The 16,573-nt window shown below is 42.6% G+C and overlaps 1 protein-coding gene across 8 annotated transcripts in view; it reads right to left on the reverse strand.

Annotated features, from left to right (window-relative positions):
* LOC136831240 (quinone oxidoreductase-like) overlaps positions 1–16,129 on the reverse strand; it is a 39,582-nt gene extending 23,453 nt beyond the window's left edge. The window contains exons 1-5 of one of the 8 annotated variants that reach the window (XM_067091287.1): positions 15,996–16,129; positions 11,725–11,837; positions 2,824–2,976; positions 1,897–2,063; positions 702–790 (exon numbers count right to left, since the gene is read on the reverse strand). In XM_067091287.1, the coding sequence (XP_066947388.1) occupies positions 702–790; positions 1,897–2,063; positions 2,824–2,976; positions 11,725–11,817 (502 nt within the window). In that variant the 5' untranslated portion in view covers positions 11,818–11,837; positions 15,996–16,129. Of the gene's footprint in view, positions 1–701; positions 791–1,896; positions 2,064–2,823; positions 2,977–3,271; positions 3,425–11,724; positions 11,838–14,599; positions 14,626–14,666; positions 15,120–15,995 lie in introns of those variants that run through there. The other 7 variants (XM_067091282.1, XM_067091283.1, XM_067091284.1 and 4 more) reach the window with 7 other exon arrangements.
* Positions 16,130–16,573: the final 444 nt, after the last annotated feature.

Consider the following 16,573-nt stretch of genomic DNA (forward strand, 5'->3'; position numbering starts at 1 on the left):
TTTCAGTTTCTGGTGATTATATCAAAAACTAAACTAAACTCAAAACTTACTTTGGGACAACCTTGCCCAATACATTAACAGTTGTTTAACACTAAATGAATATTGCATATTTCTGGGTATCTGATACATAAAACTTTCTGGTAGAGTACAGGCAACCCTAGTCTTTTGATCATTACCATAAAACAAATATTTATTCATCTCTTAAGCTACATCTATACAGCATTGGCTTTTTCTCATTGTGCATTACTTTGTACTATTCATTCCATTCTGTAAGGTTTTTCCATAAATTTTCAAAAATAACTCAGAAACTAGGTCTTCACAGATGGAAATCCTATAACATGTACGAAGTTTCAACATGGTTCAAAATACACAATTAAATGGTATGTAACCCACAGAAGAGCAGCACTTACATTATGCCTCTTTTAGTAACAAAAGATGATACTATAGGTTTATTACATAATCCTTTCATCCCTGGATGCATTGCTTTCTAATTTTCTTCCCTATCTTTTTGGTCTCTTTCTGCCCAGCCATCCAACTTCTATGACCTAACTATGCTTCAGTTTTCAACTACCACTTAAGAAAAAATATTTCTGATAAGCCCAATGGGGCTCCATAATCTTGTTAAATAATACTATAAACTAACCATCTTTTTCAGGCAAATGGTACTTTTGCTGAATGGAATTCATTTCATATTGACTCACCATTAGCTTTTGCAATCTGAACAGCAGCCAATCCAGCAGCTCCACTGGCCCCATGAATTAATACTCTGTTACCACTCTTGGCATTTGCTCTGAAGGAAAATATTAAATTAAACAACAGTCTTGATAGAAATACTTTACACTGAAATTCTAAGCTATCCTCAGATATGAATTCTATACCACTTCTAAAGCAATGTTACCTATCTTTTACTGACCTTTGAATTTAGCATTACCTTTCAGAAGTGAACTTTCATCATACTTCTTGTTAGAAGTTTCTGAGTCTGCTCTGACTAAATACCACAATAAAAATACAAATAATCATTACACCTCTAAAATTAACTGGCTTTCACTGAGCATTTATTTCCATAGCAGAAAATCATGCTCTTAAAATGTGAACCTTGTCATTATAAAAACAATCATTGGAAATTTTTAAAAATCCCAATGTTCCTGACTAAATTTCTAAAATATAAATACTTGATCTAAGACTGATTTTTTAAATACCTACCTCTCCATTACACAGCTTAGTAACTACCACTGGCACAGAGGAAAAAGCTATATAATGGAGAGATAAGGTTCATTTTGAAAATAAAAATTCAATTTTCAACAAGACTTATCATTACCATGTTGACAGACTCTGGATTATAAATGAACAGATCTCATGATAATAATTCCATTGTATATCATGTTATATTTGATACACATTACTTAATGTTAAATTTTTTCGTCATGAAAAATGTCATGATCCTATTTGAGATATTGAAAGTTTGAAGCAATTAAAAGGCATTATATAACTTACTTTTTTAACACAAATCAACAATCAATTGATGAATTATACTGACAAAAGGACATTTGGAAAAAATGAAGACCCAGGGCTTCATTTTCATTTCAACCTTTTTGAACAAATCTGCCAGCAAGGTTCAATGAAGAATATGTCTCCCTAAAACCTGTAAGATTTCATGAGCAGTCCAACCTCTAATGGGATTTGGCAGATAAAAATGATAGCTCACATGAATTGGAAGTGCTCACGATGTGTGATCATTCCCGAGACAAATTAAAATCTTTACTAGTCACCATCTACTTCTGTTGAAGACTAATTTTAAAGAACCCATATCACAATGTTTGTGGTTTCCTCCATTCCTTGGATTAAGACATTAGAAATGTGCAGAAAAACAATAAAAACATCAAAAGATCAGCTTACTTCTGGAACAAAGCTCGATAAGCTGTGAAATACGGAATGCCAATAGCTGCTCCCTGTTCAAAACTCAGTTTATCATCAAGGGGGAATGCATTTTCTTCGTTCGCAGTTACAAACTCCGCTAAGGAACCCAACTGATTAGTCTGACACATGAAAACCCTGTCACCAGGCTGGAAGAAGAAAAACATACTGAAGTACTGCAGATTACAGTAATTAGCTTCATTAAATGCCTAAAACACTTGAGAAACTTATTTCTATGCCACAATGCAGCTCACAATAGAATTACTAAAAATTTATACGTATACAGTATAAAATACCAAAAAAAATTCAAACAATTAGCAGATGCACTTTCAGAGTAAATGAACAGCTACCATTCAGCATTATTCTCATGGGTTGAACTTATTTACTCTTAGCAGTGACAAAACATTCTTTAGAGTTTATTCTTGTAAATTAAAAATCATCTATGGGAGACAGGGTCCAAAATCATCACAAAATCAATGTTTCTATTATAGATTCCTTACAACATACCAACACCTTGCATGCAAGAAGACAGGAGGCGAGTGGTGTGGCATAACTTGGAACTGCCACTTTGAGCATGCATCACACTGAGTACATATTTGACTATTTACATATATTCTAATTCTCACTTATGAAGGTTGAGAGATTTAAGGCTTTAGGATAACTTTTGGGCATATGGGCCACACCAAATTGATATGTTTTATAAGTTAATGTCGGAAACTGTAAAATGAAGGTGAGTGAAAACACTAATAATTTGGAATACTCTTTATCCAATTTCCTAACTATAGATCTTTATGATTACATAAAATGCACTTGTTTCCGGCACAATGCAATAAAACAACTATTTCTAAATGTGGCGTCCATTTACTGAATTAATACTAAAAGTATATATCTCTCCAAATAAAAACACACCTTCATTCTAGAAACCAAAGATCCTGCACTGTGTACTATACCAGCAGCATCTTTGCCAGGGATATAAGGAAGGTCTGGTAATTTGCTGTACTGACCAGAACGCAGGTAAGTGTCAACTGGATTCACACCACTACAAATAACCTTGATCAACACCTGCACATAAGAGAAAAATGAATAATGCAAGAAAAAGATGTAAAGGGTAACCTTCGTGTAAAGTGTCTGGGTCCTTTGAATACGCATCAATGGAAAAAAAGTTGGTATTTACTGACTAAACAAAAACTCTGCATAAATTTTTTAAGAAAAGATATGCAAACTAAAAGTCATAAACTTTTAGGCTATTTACTTGTAAATCACTTAGTTCTCTGTCACTGTAACTAAAACATCTGCAAGCAAATTTACACTTCTATTCAAAGAACCCAATTCACTTACAACTGAAGGCTTCAGTTACCTTAAGCTTCGTAACAAGTTTCCCGACAGATTTGACTACACCAGCCCCATCAATTCCAGGAACATATGGCAGAGTGGGAAGCGTCCCAAATGCTCCGTCACGAATATATGTGTCAACTGGATTTATACCAGAGAATGTCACATTAATTAGTACCTGGAAAATATGATATTTTTATGATAAAATAAAGTTTGTTCATACTTACCTGGCAGATATATATATAGCTGTATTCTCCGAAAGGGACCGACAGAAATTCAAAACTTACGGCACACGCAGATGGGCCAGGTGGTTAGTACCCATTCCGCCGCTGGGAGGCGGGTATCAAGAACCATTCCCATTTTCTATTCAGATTTTCTAGAAACTAGAACTACTGTCTCCTGAGGGGAGGAGGGCGGGTACTATGATTATATATATCTGCCAGGTAAGTATGAACAAACTTTATTTTATCATAAAAATATCATTTTGTTCATGACACTTACCTGACAGATATATATATAGCTGAATCCCACCATTGGAGGTGGGAAGAGACAGAATAGGATTTAGGAAACAAACCTATGTAGGCAATTGACGCCTTGGTTCCTTACCTGTTAGCATTGCTGACTTCGTGATTACTGTCACCCAAGCCTGCTTCTGCTTTACTAGAAAACTCCAGCGAGGTAGAGACCTATAAAGCTGGTGAAATCTAGATGATCTGTCAACGGGGGCGAGACCACAATGTGACTAGACCATATGACCTTACTTTGAGGGCAAGCGACAAACTAAACAACCACCTGACCAAGCCTAGTTACGTCAAAAAGATTAACATAAACTAAGGACTGGGGCGACCACCACTGGTGGAGACCCAACAACCATAAAAAACAACACATAAAATATTTAAAAACACACAAAAACAAAACTAAAGGAGAGGATGAGAGTCGCTTTCTGTTCCCAAGATCGTATTTGCGGAAACGTAAGGCCCCAGCGCACAGCAATTCTCATAGGACGTCTTCACTTCTGTGAGATAATGAGAAGCAAAGACAGAATTGCTTCACAAAAGTGGCACCCAGAATGTCATTGAGAGACTGGTTTTCTGGAAGGCCACTGAGGTAGCAATGGCTCTCACTTCGTGAGCCTTGACCTTCAAAGTTCTCAAATCCTCGTCTAGCACACTGGAATGGGCGTCTATGATGGTGCTTCGGAGAAAGAACGCCAGGGCATTTTTCGAGAGAGGTATATCAGGCCTCTTAACCTGAGCACCAAAGATTGCTAGAAGGACCTCTACAATCCTGGGTCCTCTGCAAATAAAATTTCAGAGCCCTGACAGGACACAGGGTTCTCTCAGGTTCTTGTCCAGTGATGTTCGTCAAGCCCTTAATTTCGAAGTACCTGGGCCAAGGGGAAGACGGGTTTTCATTCTTGGCAAGAAACATAGGGCTCAGAGAACAGACAGCATCAGGGCCTCTGAAACCTATAATCTTGCTGATCGCTTGAAGTTCACTAACTCTCTTTGCCGTCGCCAGAGCAGTTAGGAAAATAGCTTTCTTGGTTACATCTTTGAAGGAAGCAGAATGTAAAGGTTCAAACCTCTTGGACATCAGGAATTTTAGAACGACATCTAAATTCCACGAAGGTAACTTAGGGGAGGCTACCTTAGACGTCTCAAAAGACCTAAGAAGATCATGAAGGTCTTTATTGTCCGATAAGTCAAGGCCTCTATGCCTAAAGACCGTTGACAGCATACTCCTATAGCCTTTGATGGTAGGGACTGCCAGCTTCAAATCCTTTCTCAAATAAAAAAGGAAGTCCGCTATCTGGGATAGAGAGGTTGTGGTAGAGGAAATTCCCTTAAGTTTACACCACTTCCTAAAAATGACCCACTTAGACTGGTACACTGCGCTGGAAGAGGCTCTCCTGGCGTTAGCGATCGCCTTAGCCACTGGTTTAGAAAAACCTCTCGCTCTGAGCAACTTCTCGATAGTCTGTATGCAGTCAGACTCAGAGCGGGAAGGTTTTTGTGGTACCTCTCGAAGTGGGGTTGTTTGAGAAGATCTGTTCTCAAAGGAAGCGTTCTTGGAAAATCCACCACGAGAGACATGACCTCTGGGAACCACTCCGCTGAAGGCCAAAAGGGGGCGATTAAAGTCATTCTCGTCCCTTCTGAGGCTACAAACTTCCTGACGACTTCCCCCAGAATCTTGAATGGGGGAAAGGCATACAGATCTAGACCCTTCCAGTCCCAGAGAAAGGCATCTATTGCTAGGGCTCCCGGGTCGAGAACGGGAGAGCAGTAAAGGGGCAGCCTTGTGGTCCTTGAAGTTGCAAAAATGTCCACCAGGGGACGTCCCCAAAGCTTCCAAAGTTCCTGACACACTTCCGCGTTCAGAGTCCATTCTGTTGGCAGAAGCTGATGCTGCCGACTGAGAAGGTCCGCGCGTACATTCTCGACCCCTGCTACAAAACGAGTGAGAATCGTCACCCGGCGAGAATGTGCCCACAGCAGGATCTCCTTGGCGATCAAGAACAGGGACCGAGAATGAGTACCTCCCTGTTTCTTGAGGTACGCCAGGGCCGTGGTGTTGTCGGAGTTGACTTGAATTACCCGGCCTGCAACTTGATCTTCGAAGAACTGAAGAGCCAAGAAAATCGCTTTCAGTTCTTTTAGATTTATGTGCCAGGACACCTGTTCCCCTTTCCAGGTGCCTGACACTTCCTCCCCCCCTAGTGTTGCTCCCCATCCCGACATGGACGCGTCGGAAAACAACACTAGGTCGGGGCTCTGAAGATAGAGAGAGACCCCTTCTGCCAACTTTAAGGGATCGAGCCACCACCAAAGATGGTCCTTGACAGAGAGAGAGATCCTGAGAGACTCCTCCAAATCCTCCTTGTTCTTCCAGTTGTCCGCAAGAAAGAACTGTAGGGGTCTGAGATGCAACCTCCCCAGGGAAACAAACTTCTCCAGTGATGAAATGGTCCCCAGCAGACTCATCCATTCCCTCACCGAGCATGTTTCTTTCCCCAGGAAGGCCGAAACTTTTACGAAGCAGTGCTGCTGACGTTCCTGGGATGGAAAGGCTCGAAAAACCGCTGAATCCATCCGAATCCCCAGATAAAGAATGGACTGAGAGGGGATCAGATGCGACTTCTCTAAATTCACAAGAAGTCCCAGGGACTTTGTCAGCTTCAAAGTTGAATGTAAGTCCTCCAGACACCTTTGTTCCGATGTGGCTCGGATGAGCCAGTCGTCCAGATAGAGCGAGATCCTTATACCGGCAAGATGAAGCCACCGGGCAACGTTCCTCATCAGGACTGTGAATACCATAGGAGCTGTACTCAGTCCGAAACAGAGAGCTCTGAACTGGTACACTCTTCCCCCCAGGACAAATCTCAAATACTTTCTCGACTGAGGATGAATGGGGACATGAAAATAAGCGTCCTGGAGGTCGAGAGAGACCATCCAATCGCCTGGTCGCAGCGCATTGATAACAGACTGGGGCGTCTCCATTTTGAACTTCTCTTTGACGACAAAGTTGTTCAGTCTGCTGACGTCCAGGACTGGTCTCCACCCCCCTGACTGTTTTGGAACTAGGAAGAGACGATGTAAAAACCTGGAGACTCCAGATCCAGGACTCGCTCTATGGCCCTTTTCTCGATCATTTCTTCCAGCAGATCTAAAAGGATCTGTTGCTTCTCCGGACGGTAAGAAGGCGACAGATCTCTGGGAGTTGAGGACAGGGGGGGGTTTTCGAGGAACGGGATCCTGTAACCTTTCTTGATTACATTGAGGGACCAGGAATCCGCCCCTCTTACTTTCCAGGCTTCCGAAAACAGGAGAAGCCTGGCTCCTACTGGTGTCTGGAGGTGAAGAAAGTCACTTCTTGCCCCTTTGGGAAGAAGGGGCTCCGCCTCTGGAGAGACCTCTTCCTCGCGAAAAGGGTCTAGAGGAGGAAGATCTCCCACGAAAGGGCTTCTGTCTCTTCGAGGGAAGTCCTTGCGAAGACGTGGAAGGGACACTAGGACGTCTGGAAGACTGAGCAAGGAGATCCTGAGTAGCCTTCTCATTAAGGCTGGAGGCGAGATCCTTGACAAGCGGCTGGGGGAAGAGATGGCTAGAGAGAGGGGCAAAAAGTAACTCAGCCCTCTGAACAGGAGAAACCGACTTGGCAGCAAAATTGCAGTACAAAGCCCTCTTCTTTAGGAGGGTTGTACCAAATTGCGAAGCTAGTTCATCTGCGCCATCCCTGACGGCCTTGTCCATGCAAGACAGTACACTGGACAGCTCCCCCAGAGAAATAGAATCCGGACTACGAGTCCTTAAGTCCAAGGCCCCCAAGCACCAGTCCAGAAAGTTAAAAACCTCCATAGACTTGAAAAGGCCTTTCAGATGGTGGTCGGTCTCAGAAAGAGTCCAGGACACTTTCGCCGAAGAAAGAAGAGACCTCCTTGAAGCATCAACGAGGCTCGCAAAATCGCCTTGAGAGGAAGAAGGAACTCTTGAGCCAATTTCCCCTCCCGTCTCATACCACATTCCAGCTTTCCCGCACAATCTAGACGGGGGTAGAGCGAAGGAAGATTTTCCTTGAGACTTCCTATCTTCCATCCAAGAGTTGACTCTCTTGAGAGCTTTTCTAGTAGCCAGAGAAGTCTTCATTTGTAGGAAGCCGGGCGATTTCCTCACCTTCGAAGAAGCTAACTGCGAAGGAGGGGAAAGAGGAGCAGTAGGCTGAAATTTATCTGGAAAAAGTTCCTTAAGCATGCTAGCCAAAACCCGGTAGTCGGAGAAAGACGACAGAGGGGGCTGCTCCTGTTCTGCAGAGTCCGACTCCTGAGACAATCCAGCCTCTTCGACAGGAGCGACAGGAGAGTCTTCCGGGGCTAGAGGGAGACTAAGACCTTTGGGTCCAATTCGGCCCAGAGACCTCTTCTCGTGGGAAGAAGCAGCAGAAAAATCCGGAACAACTCGTACAGAAGCGTCCTGCCGAGCGTCCTGACGAGCGTCCTGACGAGCGTCCTGCTTCACAAGCAGTCGAGCGTCCTGAAGAGCGTCCTGTCTCGTCTCACAAGCTGCCGAGCGTCCTGACGAGAGACCTGACGAGCGACCCGCCGAGCTTCTTGACGAGAGTCCTGAAGAGCGTCGTGCAGAGATCGGGAATAACGAGAAGCGTCCTGGGGAGCGTCCTGCCAAACGTCAAAACGAGAGCGAGAAGCAGGAGGAGAGTCAAGAAGAGCGTCTTGGCGCGAACTCTTACTAGCGGCAAGCCGAGCTGCAAGAGGAGCGTCCTGATCAACCAGCGCGTCACGACGGGGCAAGGAGAGCTGATGATCCGCAGAACGATGAGGGCGACTACGAGAAACCGCAGGGGAGAGAGACGAACGAAGAGAAGGAGAGGAAGACCTCTTAGATCTCTTAACTGGCAGCGACAAATCCTTACGGCGCCCACGAGGCTCCTTCTCCTTAGCAGCGAGAAGGGAAGCTAACTGCCACTGCATATCTTGGATAAGACGCTTCGAAGGAGAGGAAGCCCTCTCAGGAGAAGGGCTGCTCTTATGAGAAGAAGAGGGGGAAGTAGACGTCCTCCTCCTTCTACCAAGGGCGACAGGGGCTCTCTTCTTGGTGCGGCTGGGACGTTCGGCAACGTCCTCCTCCGAAGAAGTCCTGGTCCTCTTCTGCGGCGGCAAATATCGCAGCCACTCGGGAGAAGATTCCAAAGCACGAGAAAGAAGAGAAGAAGCGTCCTCTTCAACGCGGCTCCTCTTGAACGGACGAGAGTCCAACCGAGAACGCGACCCCTTAAGTGGAGAGGGCGCCTCGGAGGACGAGAAGCAACTTAAGGATCCGTGGCGGCGAGCACGATCCTTGGCAGCCTGGGAGACGTCAACAAGGCCTGCCGAAGGGACGCCAGATCGGTGGGGGTCCCCGTAACCCTCCCTGCGGCTTTCGACATGCCCATTCCCTAAGTCCTGGGAGTTCGGCAGAGGTCCAGGCCTAGAGGCATTATAGGGCCGATCTGACGCCCCCTCCACAACACTGGGGGGATCACTACACTTCACTGCACTTTCGATCGCCAACACCTTAGACTCCAAAGTACGAATGGAGTTTAAAATCTGCGCAAGGGCATTACCTTCCGCAGACGCAATCACAGGGTTAGAAGGCGACTCTACAGGGAAAGGAGAAGCATTAGTAGGGTTAACAGGAGATAAATTAATACCCTGACTCCCACCTACCGACACACTCCTGGAGGAAGACCTCCTTACACGATCACGCTCTAGCTTATAACGTAAGAATCGTAAGCCTTCCAATCAGAATCAGGCAACGATTCACACTCCCTTGCAGCGATCATCCAACATACAGACATGCCCTCTACATCTCATGCATACTGTGTGAGGGTCTACCAAGCTTTGGTAGCCTCACCTTACACTCCTTCACAACACACACCCTGAAACTAGCAGAACTAGAACCAGACATCTTGTTCAAGAAATAGCCAAAACCAAAATCAAATCAGTCCAAAGAAGCGTATGCCTATCCACAAAGCCAAAGTCAAAAACCAAAAGACAATCAGAATACTCAGTGGAAAAGTTTACGAAATCCATCAGCGGAGGTATTGACAACAGGTGTTGACAATACCGGCGACAGAGAAAATCTGAATAGAAAATGGGAATGGTTCCTGATACCCGCCTCCCAGCGGCGGGAATGGGTACTAACCACCTGGCCCATCTGCGTGTGCCGTAAGTTTTTGAATTTCTGTCGGTCCCTTTCGGAGAATACAGCTATATATATATCTGTCAGGTAAGTGTCATGAACAAAATTACTTTTACAGCAAATGGAAAACTGATACAATTACTTTCAATCTTTAAATTTAAATAATTCCAGTACTCTCAAACTTTTGACACTTCAAAATCCATAATATACTACAAGATATGAATTATTCAACTCATTTATTTATTACAATTTTTACAGTATGTTATGTTACTGATTAATATTATTACCATTACAAATGATAAACTTAGTAAAAAGTGCTTCCTACCAAACAAACCATTGTTTCACAACAACTGGTGCCATCTGTTAATAGAATATTTATGCCAAATCAAAATAAATATTTTTATATCATGTTTTCTCTTTCCATCAATATTAGGCCACCCTGCCTAACAGCAGATGGCATTTGAAAAGATCAAGACAATGATACTGGCCCACTCACACTTTAGCAGCTGAATTGTATAACCCCTCATGCAAAAAAACTTCAACAACATTAGCCACTTCATAAGCTTACATCCTAACACTTCCAATTAACACACACTTTTCACCAATTCACTTGTCTCCAATCCTGGTACATGACCAAACCACCCAAAACACCCTGAGCCGTCACTTCACCTACACAGTACTAATCTTTTTTCAACTGCATATTTTCCATTTCTCATCCTTTCAATTCTTCTGAGATTACATATACTGTACTACATAAATAATTTATTTACAGCTTCATCTCTTTTTTTCATTAGTACTTCACATCACCACTGATTTCCATACCAGTGTGTTGGCTCAGCAATTCATTCGTACATTCCAAAATTTGGCTTCTGCTAAGATTTCAATGTTCCTCCCAATCTTTTGCACACATTCTGCTGTCTTCCTTGTTACTTATTCTGTGACTCGCCTTCTCTTCTCCATCATTCAATACATTACTTCCAAATACCTGTTTAGATTGGCTGGCTCCATTCTTCTTTCCCCATATCAACATTCTTTTTCTATCTTCCTGGTTTTCATTTACACTCAAACCATACTCTTGCTAACATCTATTCTTGTCTTTTTTCCTTTTGCAAATTCTTTCTAAAATGTTCACTAATTTTTACAGTTTTTCATCACTATCCCCAATCAGGACTGTGTCATTTGCAAACATCAATCATTCCATACTCTACTCAAGACCCATCTTACCCCATGACTTTGCACCTTCATCTACTGTCCTTTCTCTGACTTCTCAAACCATACCATCCATAAATATATTAAGCAGCCACAGACAAAACACACCCAAGTCTCAGCCCCATATTTACACCAAACCAGTCACTTTCACACCTATAAATTCTAACCTAAATGACTGAACTTATAATTATAATTAACATTACTAACAAGAGCAACTACGGTGGATCAATTAGACATTCGTCTAATTTAATAGAAAGCTAGCACATGGAATACGCCAAAGTCAGCATACCTAGACACTGCGATCTACTCTTGTCTTTTCCCTGAGGAGCTTGGAATATCTGTCTATATGCAAGTGATGCAAGTAAGCCAACATCAATAAAACATGGCTTACTTTTTAAATTTATTAATCAAATAAATTGTATCATTCTAAACAACGCACCCTTCCCTTTCAGATAGGCATAGTTCTGTATTTCTGTAGGAGCAAATAATTTTCCAGTAAATTGAGAAGTTTGTTTACTGAAAGCAATTGCAGTATGGTCAACAGTTAAATACCAGCAATATTATACAATACCTGTTTATCACCTGGGGTTGGTATAGCTACATCCGTAGCTACTTTCATTTGATCAATTCCCCCAAACTGCCGTACAAGAATTGCCCTCATCATCTTGGATGAACTTGTCTACCCTGTAAGATAATTAATAAGATAAGACATATAAATAGCAAATTTTTTAATTATGTAATTTGTACTTTTGCTAATTATCCAAACTGATGGGTTCAGATTACAGTACTGTACAGCTTTAAGTGGGAGGTGGTCTCTCAACTAACCAATATGGTGAAACTCCACCTGGAAATGTCACATTCGCTGTCTGACAGTAAACAGGTGAGCAAGTAAATCCTGTAATCTCCTATTCCATATGACACCGGAATGCCAGAGCAATTAGGCAGTGAGCCAGAATGGGAAGTCTGGATTCTCACTCATATAGGAAAAACTTGGAAAACCAAGCATGACCCCTACAAGGATAACGTAAGCTAAATCACAAAACAACTCAGATTTTATTAGTATAAACAGATGGGTTTAGATTACCGTTTTACTGTCCATCACATCTTATATGCCAAAGCTGTAAGAACAGTTGATCGACTGTGCAGCTTGCATGAATCTGTGGCCACTCAATGCATACTCAGCCCAAGCTGCTACCTTGCAGAGAAGGAGAGAAGGAAGAGAGAAACCAGTCACTCCACCATTAAACTACAGCCTAACGCCTTACACCCTCAGGGTAACCTTATGTAATATGCTTGTCTGTCTGAGAAACTTGGGCGACTACAACCTGTTGAGCAATGATTACAATTCCCAAGAATTAGGTATCCAGGGACTTATGGCTAACATCCCCTGGGTAGAGTGAGGTAAAGGTGATCTGATGTCTTCAGACACTTCCCCTGCTTACCCCACTGAAAGGTTACTTTGAAATGCATAGGACTTCCACGACTCCCATGCACAACCTTGTGAGCTCTCGCTGAATGAGTCATAAACCAACTGATTACAGCAAAAACCAAAAAGAAAGAGTGCTACTGAACACCTGCCTGCTGGTACCAACAAAGAGGCTCCAACACCCTGGCCTAAGAGATCAAGTCCTTAGGTAGTACCTCACGGCTTGCACTAGGCATAAAAATATCTCATACTCTCACCAGGAATTAACAGTCTGAGTTCTCACAAATGAGAATGAGAAAGATTCCCAACCCACTGGGCACCAGACAAAATAAAGGCAAGGTAACTCACCAATACATTTTATTGAGGTTTAGAATAACTTTGAGAATTAGTGCCTTGTACAGAGGCTGAGTCAGGCTGAAGAGCAAACCCCAAGTCCTAGCAAATCCCTTAAAATGCATGTTGGTTTCTATCTCAAATATAAGGCAGATACACCAGCCTGCCCTGGTGAATGCTCATGTGATGTTGGGTCTTTTGAGACTTCTTCTACCTGCGAGAGGAAGGGGAAGATCATGAGGAAGACGAGGAGGAGGAGGAGAAGAAAGAAGACATGACCCTGCATTTCTTCACCATACATTCACTTCCTCCACCTACACCAGAAAACAAGGTCAAGGCAGGCAAATATACACAAGGTTATGTCCCATACAAACAGGAGGCTCAACAGAACTGAGCTCCTTTACAGGAACAGCAGGAACATCAGAGGCAGCCAACCCCTTAGCTGAAGCTAAGAGTTCTAGGAACATGGCAAAGTAAGGGTCTCTAGGAGTGGCTAGAGAAAGCCACATCCTCTTAAGGTACTCCAATGAGTCTATAGTGCCTCGAGCAGCCCATGAAGCAGGGATAAGAGCTGATGCACCATGAGCAAGTTTCAAGGTCTCACCTGGAGAGAACTCAGCATTTGGGTTGTCAGAGTCAAGAGTACATTTTGGGCCAATACCTCCAAGCATGACCCCTCTCTGACTGAGTCAGATGAAAACCAGAAGGGAAAGAGTGAGGGAAGTCTGGAGGGTGGAACCAAAAGGGTGTCGAAGGCAGAACATTTCAGCTTGACACTAGTGATTACTTTTTTACATCCTAGGTTTCTTGCTAAACATTACTCATTCCTTGCAGGTAGACCCAAGGCTGCAGGTCCTTCCCATGCAAAACAAACAAAACTGGTGGGGGTAAACGGTCAACGAGTACATAATGCACCAACTCACAGGCAGCATACCTTCAATTCACAAACTTTTTTTTCCATCTCACATAGGCTACATAAAAACTTTGGCTGAAAGTGTCAATTACCAGGGTTGGGAATAGGACGTGTGGAAATGTTTGCCTACTTGTGTCCAAGGGGAGTGGATCCCTTTGGCTATGCCAGATAAGAATCTGCACCATTGAGTAGGTTATGTCTGGATCCTTCCTTGATCTTACTCTATGGCTTTTATGGTGCTTTGAGTAAGGTTAAGAGGTGAGGGAGTTGCCCCAAGGGAGTAGGTTAGGACCTAACACCCTTCATTAGGCTAGGAGGGAAAGTTAGGTTAGAATGCACCAATGTACCCTGTAACTTTCTTTTTTACATCTTCGTAGCATAATCTCTAACTTTTAAGCAACTGTTAATTGGCTATTAATGAATGTTAACCTACCAAAAAAAAACTATTTGTCTCATCGGGACCCCATAATTGTCGAGTACAGCCTAGGGGAGTAGGGAAACAAATTGTTACCACCAACAATACCCTAATAACATAAAACGTAAAATAATGTCCGGAAAAAATATATTAATGATGTATGAGGGTGAAAACAACGGCATAGCATTGCCCCTTTCAATATGTTCATATAAGATATGAGTTACGACAGATATGAGTTACGACAACTGAACTTCGATCCCAAGCCACGATACATTGGCCAATGAGGACAATCTTTGTTAACATTATAAGAAAATTACAAGAAAACATTATCTATTTGTCCACTAATATGGCTTGCTTACTTGCACAGTCATTCAAGAACTAAATACTACCGATACGGAAGAATGACAACGTCACAACCTCAATTACCTGTACGTTTTTTCAAAATATTCCTGCCACTTTGGACTTTGTTTTTCTTACGTCTCCCCCTTAATTAAGGAGCCGTTATCTGCAGCTTGTGAGTGTCGCTCATTTACAGATGACTTTTCGAGATTTGTGCCGTTAATTCGTTATCTACAAAGAAGTCTCTGAAACTCTTTAGCGTCCTTCTCGACTAAAAACACTTTAAAACTTACAAGGAACGACTTGAAATTTCCAATCATTGCTGTCTACAGAGAACGAATTCAAACTTACACCTTGCTTGGAATACGGAAAAGGAAAGCTTGTATCCTTATCATTACAGGATATAGTAATGTAACTCTTCAGTAATGTAACTCTTCACTGGTTCTAGTCCATAAATAACGATTTAACACTTGTAACTCGTTATTTATAGAGAAACATGTGAAACTATCAAGTATGCCCGTCTATTTCAATGTTCCAACTGTTACTTTTATAAAACATGCTGCAGAGAAAAAGATATTAAATCCGTTTTTTTTTTCTTTAAATTAGAGGTGTAACAGCAATTAGAAGTAGATGTTATGTGGGTGCTGTAGGGAAAATATATATAAATGCGTAAAAGAAATGGATTGAAAGCATACGGTCAAAGTTTGCATGAAGACAGGGACTAACTGTGATTTGATTTGTCGATAATTATAAATGTGTCTGCGTGTGCAGAGTGGCCTTGGAGTTACAGAATTATCAGCAGACCCGTGAGGTCGCACGGCCTACTGGATAATGTGTTGTCTTTTGCAAGTATGCGACTCAAGCCGTTAAGAGGCCGTTCAGAAATTACGTAGCGCCTTAGGGTGGAGGGGGTATGGTGAAATTTATACATATAATAAATAAATTACAACAAATCTGGTGTAAATTTGTGGGTCAAATAGTGTTGTCAGTCACGAACGAAAAATCATCCAGTTTGTGTCTGAATCTTTCAAGATTGATAAACAAATCAATGTAGGTTAAAGTAACAAATTTTATAAACATTTCAGTCCTAATCAGTTTGTTTAAGCCTAATTGACCCTTTGAGGATTATGCCGCGTTTTTACAGTTTATCCTGGCGATCATTAAGCGATTTTATACAACTTTAATATGCATGATGTGGGAATTAAAAGGATAAAGACTGTCTTAATTTCACCCCTGACTACTCTTACCTTTAATATTCTGAACAAAGCTGTTTATTAATTAGGCTAAAAACAGAAAATAAATAGGCCATCGTACCATGAAAGGCTTAATATAACAGCACAATCTATCAAAATATATCATTTACATAAAACTGTAAGTTGACTGTGACTGACGGAACAAGCTATAATTATCATTTACCTAAAACTGCAAGTGGACTGTGATTGACAGGACCTGTGCAGCAGGAAGAGTTTGGGACGAGTGGCGTCTCACTGACGAAAGTGACAAGTCATGCTGACTGCAAAGGCGACCGCTCAAAGTTGCCCCTTAAATTACTTAGGAAATTAAGTGTAGGATGGTTGATTGTGTGTGATGTATGTTGTCAGGAGGAGAGTGGAATTGGCGCCAATGTTTCCCGCGCGTCTGCACCTTACTTGCAGTCACGCCTCTGTACTGATTGGACGTGTAATAAAGCACTGGAGTGTCCGACTGGTTTCCTTCTGCCTCTAACATGGCGCAGTGAGTAGGGTGTTGTAAAAGGATAAGGATGTCTACACCAGGGAGACCGTCTTTCACGACAAGGAGGGCACGACGATCCTCCAGGGGTGCCCACAGTACTCCCGTTGGAGTAGCGCCAAGATCACCAGCTCTTCAGCATGTGGTTGCCGAAGGGCGAGATGCGTTGCAAGCCCTTAATGACCGCTTGGCTACAATGGCGAGTGGCTTGTGTCTACAGAGCAGTCCCAGGGCCCCAGCCCCACCACTACCAGAGAAGTGTG

This window comes from Macrobrachium rosenbergii, chromosome 48 (genome assembly GCF_040412425.1).
Source record: "Macrobrachium rosenbergii isolate ZJJX-2024 chromosome 48, ASM4041242v1, whole genome shotgun sequence".
NCBI classification, from domain to species: domain Eukaryota; kingdom Metazoa; phylum Arthropoda; class Malacostraca; order Decapoda; family Palaemonidae; genus Macrobrachium; species Macrobrachium rosenbergii.